Source organism: Balaenoptera borealis (genome assembly GCF_965194805.1).
Source record: "Balaenoptera borealis genome assembly, chromosome: 3".
Lineage (NCBI taxonomy): Eukaryota > Metazoa > Chordata > Mammalia > Artiodactyla > Balaenopteridae > Balaenoptera > Balaenoptera borealis.
The window spans coordinates 154200179-154225209 of record NC_138866.1 but is presented as its reverse complement, the minus strand read 5'-3'; the positions used below and the strand labels follow the sequence as shown (position 1 = coordinate 154225209).

General features: G+C 37.8%; 1 protein-coding gene across 11 annotated transcripts in view; it reads left to right on the top strand.

The window, feature by feature from the left end:
• TJP1 (tight junction protein 1) overlaps positions 1-25031 on the top strand; it is a 339138-nt gene that overhangs the window by 287787 nt on the left and 26320 nt on the right. For all 11 annotated transcript variants that reach the window (XM_082385987.1, XM_082385993.1, XM_082385991.1 and 8 more), the window contains 10 exons: positions 2412-2515; positions 3097-3265; positions 3570-3717; positions 14884-15023; positions 15943-16048; positions 18956-19106; positions 21396-21504; positions 22472-22691; positions 22973-23157; positions 23258-23353. In XM_082385987.1, the coding sequence (XP_082242113.1) occupies positions 2412-2515; positions 3097-3265; positions 3570-3717; positions 14884-15023; positions 15943-16048; positions 18956-19106; positions 21396-21504; positions 22472-22691; positions 22973-23157; positions 23258-23353 (1428 nt within the window). The remainder of the gene's footprint in view (positions 1-2411; positions 2516-3096; positions 3266-3569; positions 3718-14883; positions 15024-15942; positions 16049-18955; positions 19107-21395; positions 21505-22471; positions 22692-22972; positions 23158-23257; positions 23354-25031) is intronic.

Below are 25031 nucleotides of genomic sequence, written 5' to 3'. Positions count from 1 at the left end.
TGACACCTCATTGTAGTTTTGATTTGCGTTTCTCTAATAATTAACCACTTCCTATTTTTTGAAATAATGGTTTCTCTTGGCTCCTGTAATGCTGTGGGTTTCAAGGGTTCCTCCCTCTTTCTTTTCTGTATCCTTGGCAAGCTCATTGTCTTCATCCTACCTTTCAGTGTTCTGTGGATTTCTGTTCTAGAATCTCTTTTCTACTTCATATAACATCTTTAGGAAATCTCATGTCTCTCAGTGTCGTGGGCTGCTCATGGTGGCACAGCTCCTTCCCTAGGTCCAGTGTGTGCACCCTGGTGCCCCAGCTGAGTCGTAGGCATGTTCACTTAGGTGTTCGTCTGCATCCCTCAGATGCAGCACATCTCCCTCCTGGAATGTTTCTTATGAAGTATCCCATTTGAATATATTCCTGTCTACCCGGTCTCTCAAGCCAGCCGGGCGCAGCATGGTGTAGTTTCCCATGACATCTTTTTTCCCCTGCTTTCCTATGCCCAGTTAACACCTTCTAACTTCCTAAACACCACACTTTACTGTCCTACTCCTCCCTTCTCCACCACCACCACCCTCATCCAAGCTACCAGCATCTTTTTTTTTCTTCCGTCTTTATTGAGGTGTAATTGACATTGTATATAAATATGTAAAGTTGTATGTATTTAAGGTGTACAGTGTGATGGTTTGAGGTATGTATACACTAGGAAATGATCACCACAGTCAAGTTAATCAACACATAGTTACTTTTTCCTTTTTTGTGTGGGGGGGGGCGCGGGGGGGTGAGGAACACCACACCATTGTCTATTAAGTGACTCACTCAGCCTCGTGATCTAGTCGCTGGATCTCCCTGGTCCATTCTCTGGACTGCTCCACATGGTTACAGGGTCCTCTGGGATGCTTCTCTGTCTGACTCTTGCCCTACACTTATGACTTCTTCAAACCTGCCTTGTCTTTCCTTCATACCTTCTGGTGCACTTGTTTTTAACCATTCTGTCTCTACCAGTGCGCGCGCGTGCACACACACACACACACACACACACACACACACCCTCATTTCTCAGGTTTAGTGTTAGCATTTCTTAGGTAGAGTTTCAGCTTTCGCATTTGCTTCTCAGGGAGGCCTTCTCTGACCCCCACTAGGCACAGAATCATGTATTGCTCCATCCGAACTCTTCATCACACTGGTAATTGTGGTAACGTCTTTTTCCCTACTGACTAGGGAAGCTGCCAGAGTGCAGGGACTGTCTCAATTGCTGGTTTTTATCACTAGTGCCTACCACCTAGTTAATATTTACTAAGGAAGTACTTAGAATAAATGAATACATTAATATACAAGGAATATTTTAGAGTCATCTCTGTATTTTGGTTATTTATAATTTTTAAATCTTAAATAAGGACAGTCTTTTAATCAATACTTTCTTTCTGTGAGTATAGTCACCATTTCTAAAGCACACATAGTTGACTGCCTAGATCCCCTAGAAGGTCATTTTCTTTTTTTACCCTGATTCTATTCCTGCTTGTGAACACTCTTTGTGTATTTGCCTTAAGTTGAACTGTAACTGATGTAACTTTTAAAAGCTTGAGTAGCAGGTCTGCTAACTTATCCCATCTTAAAAACAGTTTTGTTTCCCTTCTTGTTTTTTGTTTTATTTTTCTTTCCCAGTAAGACTCAGTCCTTCTCTTTCTCCTAACACAACTGGGGCAGTCCTGTTCCTATTGACATTATACTGTTAGTTGTAGTCATTGTACAGCTTTGCAGGCCCCCTGGACAGTTTTCTGGACTCTCCTGGTAACTTCTTTAACTCTGACCACTCCCTCACCCACAGGTGCAATTAATGTTGCCATGCACCTGGGCACTTTGTTGGTTGTTGGAAGGACTGGCATCTTTAACTCCTCTCCACATCTGCTTGGCTCATTTTAAGCCCTTGTTTGAGTGGTGCACACTGATGCTCTGTGTATGTCTCTCAGAGGGGTGTTCAGGATCCAAAATACTTTTGCTGTAGGAACTGAGGAAAACAAAACCAGTATATGCATGGTAATACAAGTCATCAGCAAAATCGTAAAGCATTCCAGAGTTTTCCTTTTCAGAACTGTATTCATTAAACCTTTTGAGAAGCTAGTGCATCAGCATGACACCGTCAGAGAGAAATGGTCATCTCTTCGGATTTTTCTCTCTTTCAGTACAGTGAGAGCATGATACGTCAATCTTTTGTTTGAACCACGCACTTTCCCTTTGCTTTCACACTGACAGTGAAAATTTTCTGATGATAAGAGGAAATGTCTTCTTTGCAGGGAGGCCAAGAATAATTTCTTATTATTGTAAAAACTCTATGCGGTGATTATTAGTTTCATACTTTTAAACTCTATTTAAAAGTCTTGGGATTTTACACTAAAGACATTTAAATATATTATTTCAGAATATGGTCTTCGATTGGCCAGCCACATATTTGTAAAGGAAATTTCACAAGATAGTTTGGCAGCAAGAGATGGCAATATTCAAGAAGGCGATGTTGTATTGAAGGTATAGTCATATTCTTACATTTTGATGAACTGCAATAGAAAACAAGTTCTAGTGTGACCACATAGATCCTGTTCATGCTTGAAGCGATTTTGCCGAAAAGAATTAAAAATCAATGTTTGGGGGACTAGATAGTTTGCCACTGGCTATTACTGCATGTCAACACTGACGCTTTTCTTTGGGCATAGAGTCATCCTAGAGAATTAATAGCACCAAATGTATATTTTTCACTAATAGGAGTTACTTTGTAGATAGATTTGTCTGTTGTTCCACATTAAGTGGTTTTGATAACTCCTCCAGATATTATTGACGTGTTTTGTTAGTTTGCCCATGAGTAATAGAAAGTGATGGGGAGGAGGTAGAGAATGCTAGTTTGGGCTTTTCTGGCAGAGCAGCAGTGTAGTACAGATTTTATTTTTTCAGTAAGGAGGAGTACTTTGATAGTTTAGGAAAAGTGTAAAGGGAATATTTTGGTTCTCAGGGCAAGCCCAGGAGTAGTTTAGATATTCCTGTTCATGTCAGACTAAGTTAACGTTTGTATTTTTGTCATTTACCTTCAACCTATAGTTTCTTTTCTGTTGCAGATAAATGGCACCGTGACGGAAAATATGTCATTGACAGATGCAAAGACATTGATAGAGAGGTCTAAAGGCAAGTTAAAGATGGTAGTTCAGAGAGATGAACGGGCTACCCTGCTGAATGTCCCTGATCTTTCTGACAGTATCCACTCGGCTAATGCCTCCGAGAGAGATGGTGAGTGTGGCTCTGTTTGCAGAGACCCTTTAAGTGACCTCTTTCTTAAAGTGGGAAGATTTGACATGTTAGAATGAAATGATAATTTTCTATAAGCCAGACACCTTCAAAACATAAGAATTCAAAAAAATTTTTTTCTGTTGACAGCTCACCAGTATCAAATAGTAGCTGATTAAGTTAATACTTAAATCAACCATTTTATATGAAATTATGTTTAGTAACTTATTTCCATTATTATTGGAGTACCTTATATTTTACTGTAGTCATTTCATGGGAAAATAAACAGCACTCTTTTGTTTAACAGACATTTCAGAAATTCAGTCACTGGCATCAGATCATTCCGGTCGATCACACGACCGGCCTCCCCGTCACAGCCGATCACGATCTCCTGACCAGCGGTCAGAGCCTTCTGACCATTCTAGACAGTCTCCACAGCAGCCCAGCAATGGCAGGTAATCATGCTCTGTTGTTTAAAATAAAACAGGTGTGTGTGCTTGGTACATGTTTCTGGTTTTGCTTAGAAATAAAATTAGAAGATAGGTTGTCTTTGGATTACTTAAATTAGGTTCGTGTTTCTTTATCAATTTAGGTATTTCTTATCTAGAATAACAGAGGTCAAACTGTTTCATTAAAGGCCAAAGAGTAAGTATTTTAGGCACGTGAGCCAAGTCTTGTCACTACTCAGCTCTGTCTTTGTGGCACAAAACTAACTGTAGACAGTATGTAAATGAATGGGCATGGCTGTTTTCCAATAAAACTTTATTTTAAAAAAGTTGGCTCTCAGCTGCAATTTGCTGACCCACTGCATTAGAAGATGCTAGCCAGCTTTAGGACAAGTTAGCTATATATAGTAGAAGTCCTTTAGTGGAGAGATTAACCTGGACTTTGTTTTCTGCTTTAAAGTACACTGACTTTGTTTTCTGTTTTAAAGTACACTGTCTGGTATTTATGCCAAAGGGTCTGCTATGCTAGTAGTATATGACTTACCTGAGTTTATAGTCTCTGGGGTCACATATACATTTGAGAATATGAAGAAAATTATGACTCTTCTTTCCAGAAAAATGCACATGTGCACATACATGTAGCACTTTACATAAGAATTCTGGACATTCCCGGGGTTCTGTAGGCCACCAGTGGACCTAGGGTTTAATAGCCATCCATATGGAGATCTTCTGTAGGCACTTGAAATTTCAAGTCCAGAGCTGACCAGTTTAAGATTCAAGGTGGTGATTTGGGACTTACTGCATGAGGGTGTTAGCTGAAGCCATAGAAGTCACTAAAATTGCCAAGAGAAACGATATAGATAGAATGTCCAGAAGTGGAGCACAGGGAGTGTTCCCTGAGGAAGCTGAGGAGGCAAGGGAGAAGTCCCTCCCTGGGAGAGAGCTGTCCTCAAGATTGTCAGAAATCATACTGATAACAGTTGTTATGCACCCCTGAGTTTAGATATTTGTGAGGCTGATTCTCTCTGAATTTCAGATTTTAGACATATAAATTGTATTAACCCTGATCTTTGTAATTAATATTATAATTATTTTTTTAAGGAATATTATAGTATGTCACATGCAAAATGGACTTATAATCGATTATTAGTTTTAACTGCTGCAGGTTAACATATTAATTCTAAAAATCTCCCTGACACAGCACAGACCTTATCTGGAAAAGGACAGCTGCCGCAACATGTACACAGTGATAGAGCTAACATCCCTGATGAGTCACGGGGAGTGGCTGTAATTGTAACACAGTTCTCTCACCTAGAAGCTAGGCTGGCATCAAGCAATTTGGGCATGATTTTCCTTTAAAAAGAAAGAAATGCTCATCAAAATTTTGGCCATTTGTATTTATTGTAATCAAATTCTAAACCTTAGAAAGTTCTTTTTGATACTTACTTTTTTCCATTTAGATTTCCTAAACACTTGACATCTGTAACTTTAACTAAAGTTGAAGAGGATTTAAAAAAAATTTTAACTATCTTCATATTATATTGGGATGTTTTACTTCTCTTGGGAACCTCAAGTATTCTTTATGGGTAACACCAGTTACATGAGATCTTTTAAAAATACAGAATCCTGGGCCTGCTTCTCAGTTCATCTGAGGTAGAGGCAGGGAATACTTTTTTAAAGTTCCTGATAGCATTCCTTTCTCTACATTACCAGATTTGGGAACTTCTGGTTAGAACATGTAGCATATACTAAGGAAAAGATAGTACTTTGAGTACAGAAGACAAAAAGTCTTCAGATTCTTTTCCAAATGTTTGTGCTGAGAATATAATTCCTGAAAATTAAGTGGCCTGCCAAAAGGCAGGATGTAAAGTAGTACCAGTTGCTTAAAGGTTTCATTTTCATTTCCCCCCTAAAGTTAATATTAAAATCCAGATAACTGTGAGAGTTTTAATATAGAGGGTGCCTTGCATTTTGAGAAACAATTTAGAATATAGTAAGAGAGTAAAATCCTAGTATTAAAAAACGCATGGGACATTTTCTTTTTGTTATTTAATTTTGTACAGATGTCTTTGTTTTACAAATGTTCTTTAAATGCTCTTGTTTAAAAAGTGAAACAAAAAAGACTCCTGAGAAAAGTTTCAGTTTAGTGTGTAAAACACTAGCCCCACCTTGTTCTCTTCCTAGATTTCTGAGTATTTTCGTATGTTTGTAAGATTGCAGTTATCTGCTGAGAATAGTAACTTTTATTTTGTCAGAGGCAATAGAATATAGTGATTTCTTTGGGCTTTGAAGCAAGTTTTCCTGGGTTTGAGTCCCAGCCTGCCATTGGTTACTTGCACAACCTTGAAACCTCTCTGCACTTTAGTTTTCTCATTTGCTGTAAAAAAGGCATCATACATTACAAAGTTGTGAAAGTTAAATTAGTTATTAGAACACCTGGTGCAGATATTAGCTGCTCTCATTAGTATGGTGATTAGTAGTAGTAGTAATAGTATCATCAGTTAGAGTTTCCAAATGTGCTTTCACATCTGCTCATATTAAACCATTTCTAAGAAGATTTGCTCGTTCTGTAGGCAGGTCAGTTTAAGCTGAGTGGTTGTGATAAAGTCCAGGGTTATGTAGTTGACAAGAGATTAGAGCCAGGATTAAAGCTCTCGTCCTTTTGACTTAAGTGTTTGACCTTATGGGTGTAGAGAAAGAAAAAAGTGGAAGGTTACTTAAGGGAGCAGAAATCTATAAAGCATTCCATTGTTGTCATGACCTACTTATGTTCCTCTGTGTGATGTTCTTTTCTTGGAGAACAAATGTTGTATGGTCTGAGTTCTGAGAAAAACACATGAGCGTGTTTCTTCATTATAATTAGATGAGCAGTGTACCCTTACTGTTGTCTTGAACAGGGGCTGGCAAACTACAGCCTGTGGGCCAAATCCAGACTGCTGCCTGGTTTTGCAAATAAAGTTTTACTGGAACCCATCCTGCAATGTCATAATTAAGAAGTTGTGGCAGAGACTGCATGGCCCACAGAGCCATTTACAGAAAAAGTGTGCCAGTCCTCCCCTGGTCTAGGATGTTAAAATAGTTTTGTTTTTAAATTTAAAAATAATATATGTATAGAGAATTATTACAGTGATTTTGTTATAGCTTGATGCTGTTGCTAAGTTTGTTTTGTATATTTTATTCGGTGTTTTTTCACTGCCCACTCTGGGCCGAGACTCCCCCTCTAGGAGGGAGCTGGGCATACTGAGAGTCCTCGGCAGGTGGCACTGCCTCGTGGCGATTGTCAGGGGCTGTCAATGAGAAGACTCTCACTGATTTCACTGCAGTCCCTGCATGACTAGAGAGTATTGGATTTTTAGAGTGTGTTCTAAGCCTCTGCTTGGTTATATTGTACTCTCCCTAGTATTTACAGTTAATTTAACAGATCCATTTTATGCGTTTTCTCCCTAGAGGAACAACATATGTTTACGTTTTTGGTTCTGTTCTATAAACTATTTTAATAAAAGTGACTCTCATGCTACTGATTAATCATAAGCAGTCGCATTGTTGAAAAAATTCTGTTACAGTAAAAGCTCAGACTAGTTAGGATAAGGTTCAACTGTAGAAAATTTGCATTGTAAAGGTTTGTATTTTGTATTTCTTATACTCAGTCATTCCATAAACTGACAAGGTGCATCTGGGACCTAAGCTGTTGTCTAAGGTTTTTAGAGAATTGTGTATTTTAGCAAATAGGAAAAAGTCTGATTTATATTTAGCATATCTATTTCATAAAAACGATTGCTTCTGAAGTACTTGAAAGCAGTGTTTAGAAGAGATTAAAACTCTGTAGAAATTTAAAATACTTGTTTCATCATTTGTTTCTCTTGAGAGAAATGTCTCCACTGAATTCTGCAGTTAGTGGTGTCAGTATTGATCTGCTTATGGTGTAACAAATACATGATTATTAAATTGGTTCTTATGAATGAGAATTTCTAGCCTAAATCTGAGCATTGAGCCAAGTTAAATAATCAAGTTAAATAATGGGATCAAAAATCCCTTAACTATACAGTCTACCTATATCATCAGGGTTGAAGGCAGGTTCATGCCTTTGTTCTCTCAGAGTGCCAGGTGAGTCCTCATACACATGCATGTAGGGCATATGGTGTTTCTGCTTAAATACCTTAGAGAAGCCTTGGCTTTTAAATTAAAGATCTAGTTTTTTTATTTACACACCTTATATGTCACCTTCCATAGTTGTTTTCTTTGAGTTTAGAGAGCTGTGAATATTCTTTTGCCCTAGTATATATCGTTTCTGTTAGATATTGTGTAGTTCTGTCTGGAACATACATAGAACTTTGCCAATAGGCTAAAAATTATTGTTGAGACATCCATATACATAAGCTGAACACTTCTTTTTACTGTTTCAAAATGTAGAGAAGTGACCTTCTTCTGACTGGTGAATTTCAGAGTTTTTTCCCCTGATCCTTGGTTTTAGTCCTTTGTCTTAGGTAAAAAAGATTTCATTACCTCCAATTTGAAAGATGCTTGATTCAAAACAAGATTTATATGTGATATTGTTGGTAATTAATTTGGTGCAGGTACTATTACATTTTCTTTTTCAGACATGCTGTGGAGTCCTTCATCCCTTTTCCCCCCTTCACCTCTGAAAGATAGTCAGGTAGAGAGATTCAGTTTATTAAATCTCAGTGAATTTAATCAACAATTGATGCCTTCTTTCCTATGGCTCCTGTGCCGTGCGCAGTTGATGGTGAGTGATCAGCAGTTAGCACAGTGAGTGTTCTTCAGTGAAGGTTGAAAGATTTTTTCTTCACCAGTAATTTTGACATTACCCTGCTCATTTTTCCTCTATGAAGTATTTTTTTGATAATGCACATGTTGTCAGTGTATGATTATAAATATAAATTATGCCCTCAACAATCTAGGCAAGATCCCTGCTACCATAGAGCTTATATCCAAGTGAATAAAACAGATAAATACGTTTGAAATATGAAACAGTAATTTCCATTAGTGGTAAAGAAAATCAGGGTGATGTGACAATGCAGGAAGAGGGGGCAGTATTAGAGACATGCTTGGGCAGAAAGAAGGCTTCTCTACGGTCAACTTATCTTGAGATGAGTGACTAAGAAGGAGCCAGCCAGAGGAAGATCATTCCAGAATAAGACAGAGATGGAGATACATTCAGCTTGTTGGAAGAACAGCAAGGTGACGGGTGTGGCTGGACCACAAGGGCAACGTAGCCAGGGATTTGGAGTTCTAAAAAGGTTTTTTTTTTTTCCTGTTTTGGAAAATTGGTTAGCGAGAATGTGAAACTTCAAAAAAATTGTTTATCACTTGAATTGTTACTAAATCTTTTTAAAATAAGATTCTTTGTCTAACCTTTGAAAGTGAGTGGAATATTAAAGACCCATCCTGAACTTCTGTTATTCAGATAAGAGCCAACTGTTATTTTCAATCCTTGGGAATTTTCGGTTACGAGATTAAAACTCCAAACTGAGGTTTTGTTTTCATCTGCTTTCTCAGGGGACGGGCTGAGGGAGGACCATAGCTCATACATTTCTCTAGTTAGTAGAGACCAAGGTGTATTAGTGTTGTGCTCAGTGATTGCTGATGGATTTTAACCCTGAAGAGGAGATCATGGACCTAATGACAGCAAGGCAAGCTTAAATATTATACTTTATAGTCACTATTTTTAAAGTAAAAGTGTACATTTTATTTACTCCATCAGCTGAGAACTATTTTCTTGTACAAGTACAGTATAAAACATAAAATATTATAAAAACAGACTTCCACTCACGTGTAAAAGTAGTAAGTATATGAAAAATCTTATTTCTAGTTTAAATAATGTAGGACAATTCTTTATTGCCTTTGAGAGAATGTTAATAAAAAATGAAGAGTATGGTAACACTGGTCTCTTGTTATAAAATCAGCCAAACATACTGCACAATCAAGGGTTGTTTTACTCTAAATATTAATCTAAGTATGTAATAATCATACCAGCAGTGAAGCCCTGACGATGCTGTTGTCCCTTAAGTGAAAGAAGGGTCCTTCTTAGGGTTTCCCTGGTGGCGCAGTGGTTGAAAATCTGCCTGCCAATGCAGGGAACATGGGTTCGAGCCCTGGTCTGGGAAGATCCCACGTGCCGCGGAGCAACTAGGCCCGTGAGCCACAACTACTGAGCCTGCGCGTCTGGAGCCTGTGCTCCCAACGAGAGGCCCGCGCACCACGAGGAAGAGTGGCCCCCGCTCGCCGCAACTAGAGAAAGCCCTCGCACAGAAACGAAGACCCAACACAGCCAAAAATAAATAAATAAATAAATTAATTAAAAAAAAAAGAAGGGTCCTTCTTAGTCTTTCCCTAGTTGTTCCTTACTAAAAATTGTTCATTTTTTCAATTATACTTGTTGAACAACAGATCTGTTTTCTAATTCAGATGGACTAGGTTAGTCGTCATTATCGTCATAAACAAACATGCAAGATGAGAATCGCTGTACAAACTGATAGACTTCATGTAAATAATGTAGCTAGGTTATTGCCAGAAAGCCATTTGTCAAAGTGAGCAATACAGACACTCATATTTTTTCAAAAGCGTACACCACACATATATATATTTCTGAAAATAGTTTACAATGTATAAAGAACAAATTTAAATTGTGAGAACTTTGCTTGCAAATATAGCCAAGTAGATACAAGGTAATTATTCCCCCTGCTTTCTCAGCATACTCCCTGGGCAGCTCTTCACTTCTCTGCCCAAGTACCAGCCCAGAATCTCCACATCTCTCTGCCTTTTTCATCCCTATAATCGTCTGTGTGCCATGCTGTAATTTTTGAATTGCTGTTGAGGAGGAACTGCAGTATGTAAATATCTGTTTCTATATGAAATTTAGAAGATTAGCAATGGCTGCAATATTCTGAGAAGTCAGACTTGAGTGTGCCTTAGTTTTTCTTTCTCATATGTATTAGGAGCCCTCCATGCCAAACTGTCCCTGCCAGTGGAGAAGACTGGAGTCTGGTTAAGTTACTTTCTAAGTTTCTATCTTTATTGATAATTGGGGCTGAGATAGTCCAGTGGCCTTTAAAGGGTACCTAGTTTCTGTGTTCATCCTAAGCTGTGTAGATCTTGCCTACCTTTATGCAATAAATGAGTTTCTGAAAAGAAATTATCAATTGGCTTATGTAGGATGAGTCGTTTATTATTAAGAGGAAATTAGCTTTATAAAGGATGTTTTATTACAGTGAACATTCAGCCTCAGTTTATTTCCTGTATTAAGATTATTTTTAAATAAGATGTAACCAGTCAGTTGGGGAGGTGTTTGAGAGCTAGAAATCAGAAATAAAACTCCTTGAAGAATTGGCAGTCTGGCATATTTCATCAGGGTCCAAAAGACAGAAAGCCTAGTTTCTTGTGAACAGAGCGAATTTAATATAAAGAGATTAAATATAACGAGATTGGAGTGACAAGGGATTAGCCAGTAATAAATAAAGAGAACTCTGAAAAATATAAGAATCAGATGTAAGGAGCAGGCCCTTCCCCTGGTGCTGAGATGGAGTTGCCAAAGGAGGAAGCTTCCCCACCTGTCCCCACACACCTGAGGCTCACTGCATGGCAGAGAATTCACTGTGGTGTCACTGGATGAACTTGCAGGAACTCTGCCCTCCAAGGGGCTTGGGAAAGCCAGTCTTGAGGAGGTGTCTTGTCAGAGACGGCGCACTGTAAAACCAGCCTAGGAAGTGCCTGGGGAAAGCTGCTGGCCACTGAGTGCTTGTGACCCTGTGTCCTGCAGGGGCTGCCGAGGACAGCCCTCACCTCTTCTCACCGCGCTGCCTGCCCTCTGCCTGCGCTAAATGGTCCCAAACAGCTGTGACTTTACACCTGAAGTTTTGCACTTAATCTGTCACTCTTTGCTGATCTGGTTGAATGTGTGTTAATCTGCTACTGTACTTACAGAGTTGACTGGATACAACTTAAGGGTCTGTTTACAGTGAGCCCATTTATGTGACTGTAAAAACTCTCTTTCAGAGACTTTGTCTTAACAACTGCTCCGCAGAGCTTTTTAACCAGCCCAAAGTCTCTAGATTAATGGATCATTACCGTTAGATTAATATGTACAAGTGAAAAATCTGAAAAACAAAACCTATCTGCTTACCCTCCAGGGGAAAAACAAAAACACCCTTCAGAGGGTCTCAAGGTCCCCTAGAATGCCTGGAGTTTCTTTCTAGGCTTCTAGGAGCCAGAGTGTGGTAGATAAACATGAGTCCAACTCAGGACAAAGATGGTTTTTGTATAAAGTTGGCTTGACTCATAATAGCAAAAGTTGTTTTTTAATAAAGCTTAAATATTACATGGGAGCCATTAGGGTAGAACTATGTAAGGAAGGTTTGGGGAAAATGTATTTTCCTTTTTTATGGCTTCACTTTCAATAACTGCCACTGATTGTAGGCTGATTCTGTGTGTCTAAATTCTATTCTTTGTCTTATAACAGACTTAATGGTCATACATGCTCATAGTAGAACATTTTAAATGTTTGGGAAAGTTGATTATTTTGTTCTATACTGTTACTCTAGATCTTCATTGCCCAACACCATTGCCACTAGCCACATGCGGCTGTGGAGCCTTTGAAATGTGGCCAGTTTAAATAGAGATGTAAGTGTGAACTACACACTGGAGTTTGATGACTGAGTACACAAAAAAGAATGTGTAAAATACCTCATTAATCATTTATATTGATAAATAATATTTTGGGTATACTGAGTTAAATAAAATGTATTAATTGATGTCACCTCATTTATTTAATATGGATTCTAGAAAATTTCAAATTACATAAATGACTTGCTTCACAATTCCATTAACAGCACGGCTCCAAATCTACGTATTGAATAATGCTTCCATCTTTTGGTAGATAATGGAAATACACTAAAAATGAACAATGATTTTTTCCAGATATTAATCGTATGAAAAATTTAATAGAATGATGTGCGTTCCACCCATCTGCAATGTTAAGTCATAATAATTATATTAAAGAAAGGTGGTAGTCAGTAGAGTATGAGAATTAGCCAACTCTACTAGCGGGAGTTCCGTGTGATGTACGGAGTAAGAGCCCTATTGCACGACAATCTTGGTTATCACTGGGGAGGACGTTCAGATTAAAATATTATCATTGATCCTTAGTTATCATTAATGTCACTTGGTCACATTCTAAGTTTAGAATTTTTAAGTTACAAGAAACAAGAAAATCAATTGGAAACGTTTTTTGATCTTTTTTAAGCAAATAGTCTTTAAAGTCTGTTGCAGAGTGACAAAATCTGTAGAACTACTAAAATTATGTAGTTCTTTAATCTCATTCTCTTCAAAATGTTCATACTTATATCATTTGCATTTTTCAGTGCAAAGAATGCAAGGAGAATTTACTATTTTGTATTTCCCTTTATATTCTGAGGTGCCTAGAGCAGTTTGGGGATAGAGTTTAACTGTATTTATTTATACTTAGACTAACTGTATGTAAGATTTTATTACATAAGCAGTGGCTAAAAATTTTAACCTTTTATGATTTAGAAAGTTCATTCTGGTTTGAGCTAGAAGATATCTTGGCTTTATTTTCTGAAAGACTGTTTTACTTACATGCAGCTCATTTAATACATATAATTTAAAACTGGAATACACCCCCACAGAGTAGTTAAATGAACATGAAAATAGAAACTCTGAAAAGTGCTTATGTTTTATTTTTTCAAGAGGATAACAGGGAAAGAAATTTTTTCCTGATAAGAGACTGCTAATAATATGCATTAATAGAATCAAATTCTTTGTTTAAAATTAGACTTAATTCCATTTTTAAATAATTTTAAAATATTTTAAAACATTTCAGTCTTTACTTCATAAGTACTGTGTAAATATTTTCTTATGAAAACTGAAATAGTGGAGGTAAATCTCAGATTTCCCTGGGCTGCTGTTTTGTCTGCTCCGCCCTCCGAGAACCTCTGTCGCCTCTGTCCGTCTGGGTCTTTCTGCATGTGGCGTCGACATGTGTTTGTGTAGCTGTGGAGAGTTTTCTTTAATACCTCAGTGATGTCACGCCATGTATATTCTGCAGTTTGTTCCTCACATTTTATTTTGGGGCTATTTTCACGTCTCCAGATATAACTCTATTTCATTGTAACTTTAATATTTTTATTTTTAATCTTCAATTATGAAAGCATTGTATGCTCGTTAGAACAGGTGAAGTAGGCCAAATCTGCCAACTCCACCTCATCCCAGATCTCCTTCTTGAATTAAGCTTTCCTCCGTACTCGTGCGAACATTTTAGCATCATAGAGTTTCTGTGTGTTTTAAAAATAATTTGAAAAGATCAGGCTCTGCACATATTCCCCAGTTAGTAGTTTATTTCACTTAACACAGGTGAGCATCCTTCCAGCTTATTCTTTTGATGAGAAATTTTCCATATTATGGAAAGTCTGTTTCTACGTCTTTTTCATTTTTGTCTGTGAGTTCACATACTGGCTCTTTTTATTTCTAAAATAATTTAAAAATGTGTTTGCATATGTTCTAAATATCAAATTCTTATTATATGTATTGTTAGATCAATATATAGTCTTAAAATTGAACTCCTGTTAACATTTGTTTGGTCAAATTGCTAATATTCAGTTGTTTGAACTTAAAAAAAATTCATTTGGTTCAACCTAAGACATATTTTTTCAAATTATTTTCACACCTTTTTAAACTTTTTATGTATTCACTTCATTTTGTGCATTGAATCTTACTTTAAGAGTCCTCTATTTTTTGATAAGATTTTTTAAAATATATTTTATGTTTTGGACTTTATCTGAAATTGATTTATACTTATGTCATTGATATGCATAGAGATCTAATTTTTCTAAATTTGTGTACAGTTCTAAACACTGTTTATTAAACAGCGTGTTCTCTTCCAACAGTTTTGGGCTGCCACTTCTGTAATAAACTTTGGTACTGTGGATATATTTCTCCATTTTCTGTTTTGTTACATGGATCTATTTATCTGTTTCTGTGGCAGTAGCACTCTAGTTTTAATTACTAAGTTTTTACAATATTTTGTTATCTTTTAGAGCAAGTCCCTTGTCATCCTTTTTTGACATTGTCTTGGCTGTTCTTGTACTCTTTACAAATTGCTTTCACAATATGCTCATAAGTTTTTACTTTACTGATGTATAGTCTCCGGAGCAGAGAGGAAGAGAGAATTTCTAAACCCGGGGCTGTCTCAACTCCTGTAAAGCATGCAGATGATCACACACCTAAAACAGTGGAAGAAGTTATAGTTGAAAGAAACGAGAAACAAACACCCAATCTTCCAGGTAAGCCTAGCCTAGAGTGCAGAAAACATTTGCATTCAGACTAAATTGTTTCACAATTTACAGAATTATATTTACAGAAAATATAAAGATGCAATTATTATTACTACTACTATTGCTGCTACCTACTACCCATGTGTGAATTTTTCTGTACTTCCAGCATTTTCTTTGTGAGTGGGAGGTTGCCATATATCAGTAAGCGTTCATGAATGTTTTTTAAATTTTCCAGATAGAAGTTATTTGTGGTTCACAGTTGTTCACAGTGAGTGAGGTGGTTTTCCAGTACTGCTCATTAAGGGAAACATTAGATTGGCTTTAGACACTGTTTAAAGTTCTCTTGTCTATTGAAAGTGTTTTCAGAAACACTTTATGAGTATACCTTGCTGACCTGTATATAAGACCACACGTAAGAATCTGCAAGGTTCTGAGATCCAGTTGCTTGAAAGGCCTGGAGGTCCTGCTTCTACTGTCTCTCAGGTCCTTCTCTCAAAACCTGTTTCTGCTCTGATTATTTAGTGGCAGGAATGTGGAAATTTAAAAATAAATTGTATCACAGTGAAGAAAGAAGGCTACTTTGACAGTCTTAACAGAGAAATGTAGGGATTCTCTCTTCTTATATTCTTCTTCCTCTGTTATTCTTCCCTAAAAAGTATATTTTTCAGACTGTAACAGCTGGAGCTATAGAAAGCATAGGTGACCATGTAACGTGCATACATGCTATAAAGATCCCAGAATTTATAACTGTAAAATGTACCCTAATATATGCATATGTAGTATATATGTTCCCGATCAGGTTCTCTGAACTTACATTTTTGCTGCATTTTGCAGACTTTTTATTGTTTGGTTATTTCAGTGGTTGCTTGCTTTGTTATTCCATTTTGTAAAGTGATTCCTGCATAATTTAAATTTTCTTTTCTTTTAGAACCAAAGCCTGTGTATGCTCAGGTTGGACAGCCAGACGTGGATTTACCTGTCAGTCCATCTGATGGGATCCTGCCTAATGCAACTCATGAAGATGGGATTCTTCGGTAATGTGGTTTTAAACTTGTGTTGTCTTCTCGGCCCATTACTAAGGATTATTTAAATTGAGAATTCAGTTGCGAACCATATTACATATGCTTTTAAAGACAGTGTATACTACTAAATGCTATGATTAGTGTTTGTTTTGGTTTTTTAAATTATTTATATGATAGAATCAGTTAGAGATTAGAGAACAACAAAGAAACATTTAAGATGTTTACTTCTTTCTCACCACTGTTATCTACCTAGTTTTTAGATTAGGAATTACAAAACTAGAAAATTGTTTTCTATTTAAACGTCAGAATTTTCACAGGCATTCTAAATCCCTAGCATTTTAAAAAAAATCAGTGTTCCTCCATCTCAGCGCTGTTGACATTCGGGCCAGATAACTGTTTATTGTGGTGGACTGTCCTTTACATTGTAGATGCTTAGTAGCATTGCTGGCCACTGGCTGCTAGTAGCACACACATACACGCCCCAGTTGTGACAACTAGAAATATCTCTAGGCGCTGACAAATGTTCCCTGCAGGCAAAATCACCTCTGGTTGAGAAACCTGTTCTAGGCTAGTTAGCAACTCAAAAGTAAGTTTTTGATATTCACAACTTTTATTACTTTATATTTTATACATTGAGATTGAGATGTAGATTTTATATCCAGATTTCAAACTATCATGATCATCAGATTAGTTTTTGTTGCCTCTCTGGTAAAAGAGACATAACATGAATAATGGAAAATTACCAAATTTCCTTAAGTAGGTTAGATGTAGACCTCTGCTCTCATCTGTTTTCTCTGCTAAAGAAAATTGGGTTATTACCATAAGACCTAGCTTGGTAGAGAGAAATGGCTCCTGAAATAGGTGAAAGTATCACAAGTTTAAAATTACACATTTTGGAGACTTCCCTGGTAGCTCAGCGGTTAAGAATCCACCTGCCAATGCAGGGGACACGGGTTTGAGCCCTGGTCCAGGAAGATCCCACATGCCGTGGAGGAACTAAGCCCGTGTGCCACAACTACTGAGCCCGCGTGCCTAGAGCCCATGCTCCGCAACAAGAGAAGCCACCGCAATGAGAGGCCTGCCCACCACAACTAGAGAAAAGCCCGCGGGCAGTAGTGTAGATCCAATGCAGCCAAAAAAAAAAAAAGAATGGCCTGAGAGCTTTCCTAACTCTTTAAGTTTTACGAAAACTTTAATAACTAGATTCCAGAGACCTATTTCCCTGAGGGAGCACTGCAGGACAGGTACCAAAGAGAACTGAGAATGTGGGCAGGATTTGTAGCTTAGCCAGGAAAGATTTAGTTATTCATTCAGATTCGGTGACTGGATCTGAGGCAGAAGGATTTTTGCTGTTGCATGTGGTTGACATAACACAGGGCAGAGTATAAAATATTAGGCATGTAGGGCACATGACCCTAAGATGGGGCCTAGAGCTGTCCTTGAACAGTGGTTTTATCAATAAAAAGCCAGGTTTTACTAAAGGATGCAGACTACAATCAGCTCTTTTACTTTTTGAGGTGCACTAGATGGGTCAGTGTTAGGAGAGGACTTGAGGGACCTGGGGCCTTAAGGACTTTAAGGAAATGTTTAAAAGAGCTGTCTGTACAGTTGATTTGGGAGAGGAGTCTGTCAGAAGGCTCTTGATGCAGGTGGAAAAGTAGGATCCATCACAGCCGAGGGACTCACACCTTCCATGATAAAGCCAGTAAATAGATTCGGGGCACTGAGGGTACCACCGGCTCTGGCAGTAAGTGACCTCATCTGACCTGCAGACTCTCAGGTTTCCATCTAGCTAATGTTAGTTCTACATGAAGAAACAAGGTCAAATGTGACTACCTTGTAAGTTCTGAAAGCTAAGGTGGTCTTTAGTTGGTTTTAAAGAACTAGGCATCTCTCTTCCCTTAACTCATTCATTCGTTTGATTTGTGTTTTTTCGTTACTACTAGTTTCTAATTATTTGCTCATTGTTACTTAGTAAATTAAGAGGAAACGGACTTTTCCCCACACTTCGTGTCAGAATAGGTAGAAGAATTGTGTGTCTTCTTGGCTTGGAATGTGGGATGGTTATAGAAACCTAGAAGGGAAATTTGTAATTATGTATATAATTTGTAATTAATTACCCAAAAGGGTAATGCTTAGTTATGATGTGTTTCTGTCTAGCCATTCTTCTAAGGCATTCTTTGGTGTTTGTTTTAGGAGTGTCACAGAGCTTTGACACTACACTGATAGTAGAGGAATGTGCCTGCATTAATTCCTTTGCATTCTCTCTAGCAAGAAGGGGGCAGAGCTTAAATATGGGGCTAATCCAAAAAGACTGAATGATGATAAGCTTTTTGTTTAAAATTCAAAGGGACTGCAGAGTAAGTGATCTGTGTGAACTACTGAAGGAGTCCCCCAACTGCAAAGTTTCAAAACCACTGTCTGTTGGGTATAGAGATTACAATGCTTAGAGCCTGATTTTGACTCTCTGGCATTAGGGAAATTTGTCAGTTTATGCTCAGTTTCTACCTTTGTACAATAGTGCTTCTTAATTATTCAGTAGAGATGATATGGTATGAATTGGGGTGGGAAAAATGGAAGATTTTTTAGCCATTGTTAATGTACCACATATATCCAAGACTCACAGAGTTGGGAAAGCATTGTTATGAAGTAATTTTATAATTATTATGTAAAACAGTACTTACATATTGAATTTGGCTATTTCAAAACTTATTTTGTTAATCAAAAATTAAAAGAAAGTGCTATTAAATCTGGTTTGGTATTCTAATGATAAATTTTATTCAGTAAATTAGAGGTGTAGGGTAAATTTTAAAGATGATGGTCCTTTGTTTTATTCTAAATATGGTTTTTACTGTAGTAGTTTGCTATAACTCTTCAAGCTTCTCTTAACTGTTTAAAATGAAATATTTGTCTTAACAGGCCCAGCATGAAATTAGTAAAATTCAGGAAAGGAGATAGTGTGGGTTTGCGGCTGGCTGGTGGAAATGATGTTGGAATATTTGTAGCTGGCGTTCTTGAAGATAGCCCTGCTGCCAAAGAAGGCTTGGAAGAGGGTGATCAGATTCTCAGGGTATGTCAGTGGTCAACTTATGTGGTTTCACAGTACTTAAATCTTTAGAAAAAAGGCATCAGACACAGCAGACTCACTATCGCAGTTAGCTTGTAATCTGTTGTAGTGTCTAGAACCAATTCAGCATGCAGATTGAGAATCCATCAGGTCTTCCCATTCCTGCCTTTGCTCTTATTCACTGCTGTGTTGTTACTACACAGTGTGGTGCTGTGGTCTCGTGTTAATCACTCATGTTCATAGAACCTAAAAAAAGTAAGTCTTAGAGCCCCATAATATCCACCAGTTATTTTTTAAGTTCAACTAAACATTCAGGCTGGCTAGACTCTGCCGTGGGCCACAACTTGCCACTAGGGCAGCGTCAGGTGTTCCTCTCCAGTGGGAGTAGTCTTTGCAGCAGCCCACAGAGCCCTGTAGGACCTTCTTCACCACAGGTGATGGCTCAGGTGTGCAGACATGGGGTTTCCATCAGGCACGTGTGTAAGCTGCCCTGGCTCTGAAGCTTCATACCCCACAAGAGGGAAGAGTCCAGGAAAGCCTAGTTCAGATGCAGGGTACCAATCGGGTCTTTTTCTTTTGTTTTTTGTTTGTGTTTGTTTTTGTTTCTTTTCCATAAGCAATGCCGCCTAGTAACGTAGTACCATCTTTATTTCTCTCTTCTCTTTTTAAAATATCCAAACTTCCTGCCAGATGCACTATATGCCATTTTAATCGGAAGATCAGATCTCTCAAGTGGGAGTTCCTACATCTGCTCTACTCCTCTTGCTACCTCAGATTGTCGTTGCCACCTCTGTTCTGGTCTCTTCCTGCATTCAGGCTACCTCCTGCCCATGTCCTGCATTTGTTCTCCTCCTGCCCCAGAATATGGCTGCTTTGTTCATGTTTTTCTCTTTCCCTATCCTCTGGTTCTTCATCAGCTTTCCATTGTCTGTCTTTTCTCCTTTGGCTGTTGAACTTGTTGAAGGTTTGGTTGAGTCCCTTCCCTGCTTGCTTTTCAGTCTTTGTGTCACAAAGTTGTGTAGTCTGCCTTCCACCTTAACCACGACTGAATGTGAATTTTCATGAGGCATTGCCAACCTAATGTCATCTTCAGCCTTCAGTTTCCTGTATTTCTTAACTTAGTGTTTTGACCTTCTTAAAAAGTCCTTTTGGAAGTGCTTTCTTCCTTGGATTCCATAACACTGCTTTTCTGGTACTCCTCTAATCATTTCAGTTCTTTTCCTACCTTCTTTAATCATTCTTCCTAAAACTTGGGATGTGTCAGCAGCCCCCTGCTTCTGTCTTGCTTTCGTATCTCTATCTTGGGTTTGGTCGCTTTTGGCAGCAGCCCGCGGTCAGAAACTGTCCTCTGAGCACTCTGCGAACCCCCTCAGACTGTGCTGGCTGCCTATGGCCACTCCCGTCCTCCTCCTCCCCCTTCAGACTTACATGTCAGAAAGTCAGGGCATTGTCTGCTGACTCACTGGTTCCCGCCTGACTTTGTGTTGTGATTCCTCCAGATGATGTCTACATTTTGTCAAATACAACATGGATAATTAAACAGACCTGTTATTCTCTTACCTACCCCATATCCTGTTTGAAGTAATCATACATCATTCAAAAAATATTTAATAGTTTTTTTGTTGTTTCGTATCATAAAGGTAGTACATGTAGAAAAAAAATTTTTTTTAATGTGGAAAATTTCCAGAAGATGAGTAGAAGAAAATCTACCTGTAATCCTGCACATAGTCACTGGGGACATTTTGATAAGTTACATTTTGGTCCTTAGGAGCGTCTAATATTAAACATTGATTTGGCAGACACTGAGCTTACATCATACAGATGCTCTTACAGAGGTGGCACAATGCATGCACTATTTCTTTTTAATCTTGTTTCCTTTTGATTTCTTTTTCAGAGCCTAGTAAAAAGTAGGGCTCTATTATACATTCATAGAACTTATAATTTAAAATTTTAAATCCCGAGATTTTACAATAATAATAAACAGTTGGAATTAGAAGTTGTCTTTTTTGGTCTGAATTGGTTGGATTTTGCAGTGCATGATCTCTAATGCCGGGATGCATCGTGACTACTCTTTAAATGACTTTACACCTTCACTCATTTTATTTACTTGGTTTCTGCTTGTTTTAAATTAGGGTATATTCTTTTCTCCAAAGTAAAATGAAAATTTTCACTTTTGAAGATGTGATATTTTCGAATTAGATAAACTCTGGAAATATTTGTTTCCTGCATAGATAAATGTTTTTATAATCTTAAAATATGACCAGTAGTAATTTGTGAAATTTATTTTAACAGGTAAACAATGTAGACTTCACAAATATCATAAGAGAAGAAGCTGTCCTTTTTCTACTTGACCTTCCAAAAGGAGAAGAAGTGACCATATTGGCTCAGAAGAAGAAGGATGGTGAGATACTGTCAGAATATTGAGAAAATAAACCTGGAAAAGTTTGAGGACTTAAATAGGAATTTTAATTTTAATGTTTTTAATAAATCAAAGTTAAGTGATAAATGAATTTGTTAATCTCACAGATTTTGTTTATTTTGTCATTTAGGGGCACACAGTCTTACACTGTGCTCGTTAGCACAGCACAGTAATAGGACCAGCCAACCTTTCTGGCGTTCTCTTGAAGTAGAGTGCCATCTGCATGGAAAAATCCTATAGTATTCCACACAAAAGTGCATATGAGCAGCTTCTGAATTTTGTATTGATGTTTTCTAAGCAATATATGCTGATGTTGCATTAATGCAAGGGAATGCCTGATTTTCTCTGTGATTAAGCAGATACATTTTCATTTAGAACAGGGTTTCTCAAGCTTGTCACTGTTGATGTTTTGAACCAAATAATTCTTTGTTGTAAAGGCTGTCCCGTGTGTTTTAGGCTGTTTAAAAGCATCCTTCCCTCTGCTCACTAAGTGTCTGTAGCACACACACCCTCCTTTCAACACACAGTTGCAACTATCAAAAATGTCTCCATGTATGCCAGCTATTTCCTGGGGGGAACAGAATTGCCCTCATTTGAGAACCACTCATTTAGAAAATGGGACATAGATGAGGTTTGCAGGGGCTGCAGCGATATTAAGTTAGATGATTTAAATAGAAAGCATGTGTGGCTTTGGACAAGGTGCTTGATCTGTATCTGCAGTAGTTTCCTCATCTGTGAAATGGAAGTGCTAAGAGTTCCCGTGTCGTGAGATGATGATGGTGTCCAGGAGACAGAATACTTAGTAATTAGTAAGGAGCCACCGTTTGTTGGATACTGTTGTTTTTGTTATTGTTGATATTATCAATAGAATCTTCACATAATGTGTGCTCTTCAGATTAATATCTTTTCCCACTAGTTACTGATAATTTTTTGTTTTGATTCCTTTTAGTTTATCGTCGCATCGTAGAATCAGATGTAGGAGATTCTTTCTATATTAGAACCCATTTTGAATATGAAAAGGAATCTCCCTATGGACTTAGTTTTAACAAAGGAGAGGTGTTCCGTGTTGTGGATACTTTGTACAATGGAAAACTGGGCTCCTGGCTTGCTATTCGAATTGGCAAAAATCATAAGGAGGTAGAACGAGGCATCATCCCTAATAAGAACAGGTATGAATGTTTGGATACTTCTTACAGAACAAATTAAGGAAATGATGACAAGATTTCAGTCCCACTGGGAAATTTTGGTAACGTAAAGAATTAGTTTTCACTGTATTTACCATATCTAAAACTGAGTTAGTTGTATAAACTCCTTTATTTTAGTTTAACCATTAAGAGTTAAACTGCATGTGAAGTTCTATCCAGTGTTTTGACATTTTGTTTCACTATAAGTCTTTCTCCATTTTGTTTTTAAAATACCCTTATTTTCATTTTTGTCTTTTCTTGTCCAGAGCTGAGCAGTTAGCCAGTGTACAATACACACTTCCAAAGACGGCAGGCGGAGACCGTGCCGACTTCTGGAGATTCCGAGGTCTGCGTAGCTCCAAGAGAAATCTGCGCAAGAGCAGAGAAGATTTGTCAGCTCAGCCAGTTCAGACAAAGTTCCCAGCATATGAGAGAGTTGTTCTTCGAGAAGGTAGTCTGTTTTCTACAGATGAACCTAATACCTTTTAATGTCAGTTTGCCTAAGAAAGAAGAAGTATAAACTGTGCTATTTTTCATTTGAATCTCTCCAGCTGGATTTCTGAGGCCTGTAACCATCTTTGGACCAATAGCTGATGTTGCCAGAGAAAAGCTGGCCAGAGAAGAACCAGATATTTATCAGATTGCAAGTAAGTAGTCTCCATACAGACTTCAGATGAGATTGAGCGTGTTTCTTTACTAATTACTTCTCTAAAGGGTGGGTCTGATCCATTCACTTAATAGAAATAACACTTTTTGTAAGTGAACATTTGCAATTGACACCATGTATTTAATTTGGAGGGAAACCTGAGTGACTGTGTCTGTGCTCTGCCAGTTCCCTTTCATAAGAAAAAGAATCACCATTTATGAAAATCTCTTAGCACACAGTCTTGTTTAATCCTGACAGTATCCCATCGGGCAGGTGTCAGAATGTCCAGCTGAAGCTGGGCAAGCTGAGCTGTAGGGTGGTTGTGACTGAGACCACCGCCCCGCCTCTTTAGTTGGGGTGTCATGATGACACCCAGCTAATGAGTCACACACTCGGCTCTGAACCCAGCTCCTTCTGGCTCCAGCCCAGTGTTTTCAGTCATTAAGCAAACAGAAATACTCAGATATGTCAAAAGAGTAATAAAAGCATGACTCATGCTATTGCTTATTGCAGACATATATAGTAGTTTAGTATTAAATATAAATATTGAGGAAGTAGTGCTTTAAATGCCTTACGGATTTTGCTTACAGATTATTTCATTGTTTCATTATTTTAGCTATTATGGTAGTTTAAATACACAGACTTAGTTATGATCACTTAGGCTTGCTTTAAGTTATTTGTATAGTCTGTTTCAAATTTATATTTTACTAATACAAAGGGTGCAGAAATCTGTCCATATTTTGTTTGCTTTGTCTGTCCATATTATGCTTTGCTTTTGTTCCACAAAGGATTTAAATCCTCAAGAATATAGCTTTTTCCATATATATGCTGAATTTCTTAGACAGAATTACCAAAGATAGGAAGGAATGACCCAAGACATGAGCACTCCTGGCTGCTGCTGTGTAACTGTGGCTGCTTCCAGAGGGTTGTGCAGCTGTTGTTCCTGCTGGCACTATAAACTCCCAAGTGCTGATTTAATATTATATATATTGCTTTTCATTTGGTTGCTGGTGAAGTTGAATGAGGATATTTTCTGAAACTCAGAAGATTTGCAGACAAATGATAGTAAAATTTGAACAATTTAGAAAATGTTCATTTCTGATTCATCACTCAGTTTGTTAGTCTTTTCAGAAGAGATCTTTTTTTGGTCATTGCTTATAGATAACATTTTGCCTGAAGAAGTTGATATGTATAGATACCACCCGTAACCAAACTTAGGGCTTTTAAATTTACAAAAAGCAAGTGTGAAGACTTAGAAAGCTCTGTCTTAAGGACTAATTGGTTGATTAATTGGGTTTACTCTACAACCAGACTCTTACGAAAGGGATTCAGATCGCTTAGTTATGTATCCTCTTTGAATCTAATGAGAGTTTTTTGAGTTTAGAGACTAGTAGCATTTTCTCCACCCAGAACCTCCCTGTTGATCTCCCTCTGTCGTTCTCCTGTGTTCACCAGATTGGAGGTTGGCCCTGCTGTCTCGCGATGGACTTGTTCTCCCAGATCATCCCCTTGTCCCTCAGCCTGACCTCTGAACTTCCATGTCTCTGTCTTTGTCTGATCTGAACAACTATAGAGCTCTAACTACTGAGCTTTCCTGTGACCAGAGTCTCAGACATCGCTCTGCCTTTTTGGTGAAAGCCTTCATGTCAGCAGACCTCTGAGACGCATGGTTAGAAATC